Source organism: Argiope bruennichi, chromosome 10 (genome assembly GCF_947563725.1).
Source record: "Argiope bruennichi chromosome 10, qqArgBrue1.1, whole genome shotgun sequence".
In the NCBI taxonomy this organism is placed as follows: Eukaryota; Metazoa; Arthropoda; class Arachnida; order Araneae; family Araneidae; genus Argiope; species Argiope bruennichi.
In genome coordinates this window covers 118,459,154-118,464,311 of record NC_079160.1, presented here as the reverse complement: position 1 = coordinate 118,464,311, position 5,158 = coordinate 118,459,154, and the positions used below count along the sequence as shown (strand labels likewise).

At 24.2% G+C, this 5,158-nt stretch overlaps 1 protein-coding gene across 2 annotated transcripts in view; it reads right to left on the bottom strand.

Annotated features, from left to right (window-relative positions):
• Positions 1-484: 484 nt before the first annotated feature.
• The window catches only part of LOC129988000 (NEDD8-activating enzyme E1 catalytic subunit-like), a 46,056-nt gene continuing 41,382 nt past the window's right edge, over positions 485-5,158 (bottom strand). The window contains exons 14-15 of one of the 2 annotated variants that reach the window (XM_056096066.1): positions 2,562-2,680; positions 485-667 (exon numbers count right to left, since the gene is read on the bottom strand). In XM_056096066.1, coding sequence (XP_055952041.1) covers positions 567-667; positions 2,562-2,680 — 220 coding nt within the window. In that variant the 3' untranslated portion in view covers positions 485-566. The remainder of the gene's footprint in view (positions 668-2,561; positions 2,681-5,158) is intronic. The other variant, XM_056096065.1, reaches the window with a different exon arrangement.

The window sequence follows — 5,158 nt, the reverse complement described above, 5'->3', positions numbered from 1 at the left end:
AGTTATATGAATACTACAATTTTATAAAAGATCATAAGTAAATAAAAGAAACTATTTATTCATCATTTTATGCTTTCAATGTAAAACATTAACATTTCCTCATATAAAAAATATCTACCTCTCAGTTATATCAGAATTTTAATATTATGAAAATTTGTAAAGTTTCATCTTATTAAATTCCAAATGAATGCTATTAAACTACAAAAAGACAAAAACTAAAGACAAAAGCTAAGCATAATAAAGAGGATTTTCTATTTTGCTGAGCTAATATAATAAACAAAATTGCATTCCAGAATACAAAATAAAACAGCAATCCTAAATAAATTACAAATTTTTTTATTGATGACTTAGACAATATTAATTAAATAATTTAATTAAAATATTGGCAGTTAAATAATATGGTGAATAATTATTAAAATTTCATGGTTACAATACTTTTCCTCCCTAGGGAAGCGCAAGCAACTCATACTAATAATGAGACAAGTATAACAACTAGAAAAATTTATCTTTTTAAAACTTTATTAAAAAAACAAACAAACAAAATAAATATACAAATTTTTTACAAATTAGCTTTCCATTTTAGATGTAAGATTCAATTTGAAAATTAATGAGGATGGTGTTGTAGAATCAGCAACCACAATTTGTTGGCCATCAACAATGCCAAGCTCTGTAACAAAGAAAGAAATTTGAGATGAAGTAAACATAGTTATTTAGCAACATTTAAAAAATAATAATCCCTTACATGTTTAAAAAATTCTTTTTAACTTAATATAAAATCCTGATAACATCTTCAATTTGAATAACTTTACAAATTTATTCAAATTGAAGATTGATTTACAATATAGGGGGATACTATAAACTTTTCATTTCTTTAATAATATGATAATAAATTTTTTATTTCTAAATTAGTTTCTTAGAATGAATTTTTTTTCATATTTTGAAATTTAAAAAATGATGTTTATAAATTGTTTTAGGCTTTAAAATGTAAATTATCAGTTTAAAATACATTCTGCTTATATCTATTGCAAGGAAACATTGCTTTTATTTATACTTAATCATAAACACATTAATCAAAAGATTTTCCCAACTCTAAATGAATCAGAAATCAGTTTAAAAATTTAGGTAACTATCTTTAATAATAGTATATGACATTGTGCTAATATCAAATATAAATAGAAAAAAATTATTAAAAATAACAGCTAACTTAAAGTCAAAATTAACAATTATATATAAAAAAATCAATAGTAAAAGTATTATTATTTGTGAATTATTTTCATTAGTTGAATAAATCTCAATTTTTTTAACCTTAGTCATCATAAATGGCTAACTTTTCCCAAGACTCTTAAAATAGTCAAGTACACCGTATATGTATTAAATTAAAATAAAAGGCAACAACACTTTTCACACATTTGAAAACAACAATAAAAAACAGCATAGTTTACAAAAGAGTTAATTAAGTATAGTATTTCAAAATAAGTAATACAATCTAAATCTTACATTTTGCACTGTGAACAATGTTTATTCTAATGTTTTACTGTATACACATTTTATTTTCTTTTTTTTTAGTAAAAAATATTTTTTTCCTGAAATAATAAAATTTTTCATTATCTTTATAATTATATTTTTAAAAATAGCTTTTAATCTACTGATTATGTTTTTATTAAAAGTATTAATATTAAGCTCTTATTTTTAATTTAAAACTATTACTCTCTTCGGCCATTCTTATTTTTTCAGTTCAAATTTTTGGATATATCAAAATAATTTTAGATTTCAAATTTAAGATTAAAGTTTTCATCAATAAAGAAAAAATATACATGAATTTATAATGCTACCATTTTTTAATTTTTTTTATACTAAGCATTCAAATAAATATTGCATAAATTATTTTATGACAACATATTAGCCTTTTAAAGTTTAAAAAGTATAAAAGAAACTACTTCTTTAAAATGAGAATTTTTGCATGTAATAATTTCATATTATTCACATTCATAATTTTCTTTTCTAGTCACATGAATTCAAGCTTGTCTTTAACCTTTAAATTATGCATGTTTCTGTTTTTAATGCTTTTGAATCTATATGTGTTTAAAATTCATGTTATCGCTCTAAATTCCGAGATATTCCTTTTTTGTTGTTATATAAATTTAGAATGCATTTCATATCCTCCTTTTTCCTGTCTTTCTGATAAAAGTGTTCATTCAATGCATTTAACACTTATTTTTAATTTAATAATAAATAAAAGAATAAAAAAAGTTATTTTTTTTATTTTTTTTATAAATAACCTACAAAACTATATTTAAACTTTAAATGAAAGTAGAAAATAAAAGATCCTTCAGAAACAAGCATATAAAAGGAACATCTACTTTTGTTTCTAATATTTTTTTTCAATAATAATAATTGTTTGAACAAAAAACATTATACAAAATCACTGATTCCAAGCTTTCTTGGACACATTTCACAAATAAAACAGACATGTTAGATTTTATTAATATTCTGGAACAACTCCGAAATCAAAACTGATTTTTAAGTCATTAATATATATAAAGACGAATAAGTAAACCTACCTTTCAAAGTTTTCTTTAAATTAGGTCTTGTAGCCTCTTCTATAGAAGCAACTGATTGCATATACAATGTCTTATTTTTTCCATTAATATTAGCTGTCAAACCAGGGGATTTCATCTGACTAGAAGAAAAAATAAATACAATGTCATTTTTAGAAAATTATGAAGCTTAACTCAACTAAAAGCAGAGTATTAATTTTTAGTTGCAATCAATTAATATAAAAGTTAAGAGAACCCATATTTTTTAAAAAAAATTATAGTCATCAATAAAATAAAACTAATTATTAAATATTTTTGACCAAAATTCTTTTTTCTACACAATAATTCTTTATTGCGCTGAAGGAGGTTATCTTGAGGAATAAATAATAACTATTATTTGACTCTCTAAAAAACATATATTCTTGCATATGAAATAAATATTTTTTAACGTTATTTTTAAATGATAAAAAAAATTAAGGCATTAATTTTTTTTGTTTTAAATTTACTAGAGCAATTTCTTAATATCTGCATTCAAATAATATTGAAGAAGAAAAAAATTGTTTCTTAAACAAGTTACAAAAATTCTCCTCCCTTTTCTAATATGCTTCTTTCCTACCAAACATTTCCATTCTTTTTTTCTGTTTTCAGCTTGAATATGAGTAGTGCCGCAAAATATATTTCTCAAACTTGAAATGCATACATTAAATATTGCTTTTTATGCCAATTTTTCCTTTTCATATTAAAAATTAAATTTAATAATAATTAAAAAAAAAGGCATTGGGTTAAACAGCCAGCATTATCTCCAGTCATTACCTTACCTTAGAAGAGAGTTGACATCACAATTCTGGAGACACATGTTTTAGCGAATTCAGAATATATATAGCATTTCTTTTTAAAAAGACATTGACAGCATTTATGAATTTATCTTGATATTTAAAATGGAAGAAAAATGTGTCATAAGAAGGATTTTTTTAGCTTTGTTATTCAAATTTCAGCAAGTCTGGATCTTTTTACTGTTAACTTTCATCCATAACTAAGCAGAATACCATATTGCATTTCATATTTATCACCATTTCAAAAGTAACTATAAAGTAATATCAATGTAATGGGTTAATTTATTCTCACAGTATTTGCAGCTTTTAGCATAAGTATATTTAGCATCTATCAGCCCATAGAAGTCCAAGAGGAATTATATTTGAACATTTTTCATGTAACTGCCTTTAAAATTTCTCATACTCAGATATATTGAATGCCACATTCATAATATGGAGAAAATTATGAGATATACCAATAAAAGTAATTCAACCATTAAAAGAAAAAAAAAAAACTAATACATTTTTAAATAAACAGAATGTTTCAAAATAATTTAGTTTTAAGTATTAATAAGCAATATTTTGTGTAATGAATCTCTACACTTGATTTTGATAGATTGATTTGATTTTTTTCAAGTTATCTCGGTGACCTAAAAATGCATAAAAAATGTATAAAATTTATCACTAGTTATTAATGCAACCATTTTTACCCTTCTGCATGCAATTAACCCAATCTTCAGTGATTATGATAAGTAATGTCAAAAACTTATAAGTTTAAATCGGGTAGAATCTCAGTCCTTCTAAAATATCAACTTCAGTGAAATAGTCAATAAAACTGATTGCCCTTGCTTTCTTTAATTTATTATATTTGTCTCCTTAACTAAAACAATGTACACAATTTTTTTTGTTTTGTTACAAAAATCCTCCAGTGGGTATCAGAGAACGATATCCAACTAAGTGTGCAAAGGCAATTGACATTTTATGTCAACAGAAAACAGGTAAAAAGAATGAAGTCTCAGAGTATATACAAAAAAAAAAAAAAAAAAAAAAAAAAAAAACAAGAGTAGAACTAAAAAAATGAATAAATAATAAGTCAAAATGAATAAACCGCTAATTTATAACATGAAATAAAGTCAAAATGAATAAATCGCTTCAACCTTTCAATTTTATACATTTTTTGACAAGGCATAATGTTATAAGGAATTTTCTTAAAGAATCTCCAGATCTTAGTTTCTAATAGAAATAGGACTATCATTTTCGTATTTCTGAAAACAATTTTATTTCTAAGTCTGGAACATTGAATCTTCCATTCAGCATATATTAAGAATTTCTATAAATCTTTTTTTCACTCATAAGAGTAACATAATAAGAAAGTGGCATTACAGATTCATAATTATATATCATGTAATATGAATCTCTAATGCTGTTTCCCAGTGCAAGAAAGACAATATTAAAATCAGCTCTATTGAATGCCAGATCAATGGCCCCCGGGCTTCACAACAAAATTAATTATTTCCAGGAATTTTAGCAATAAGAACAAAAGAAAACGAAATCTTTGAAAACTTTCTGTACCCTGCTTCGGAAGCTAAAAAAAAGTCGGCAGACCAAGCCAGAATCAGTTGTACGGTTAGTCAGAATCAGTTGGATCAGTCCAGCATTGAGTGTAACTCAAATGATTAATGAATTAAGAATTGATTTGAGTGCTGAGCCTTGAAGCAGCATCGAGTTATAGACTAAGCAGTTACTCATAGAGTAGAGGTATCATTTGAGTGCAGCTAAAGCGAGAAGACAGTGGAGAATAGCAGGCGT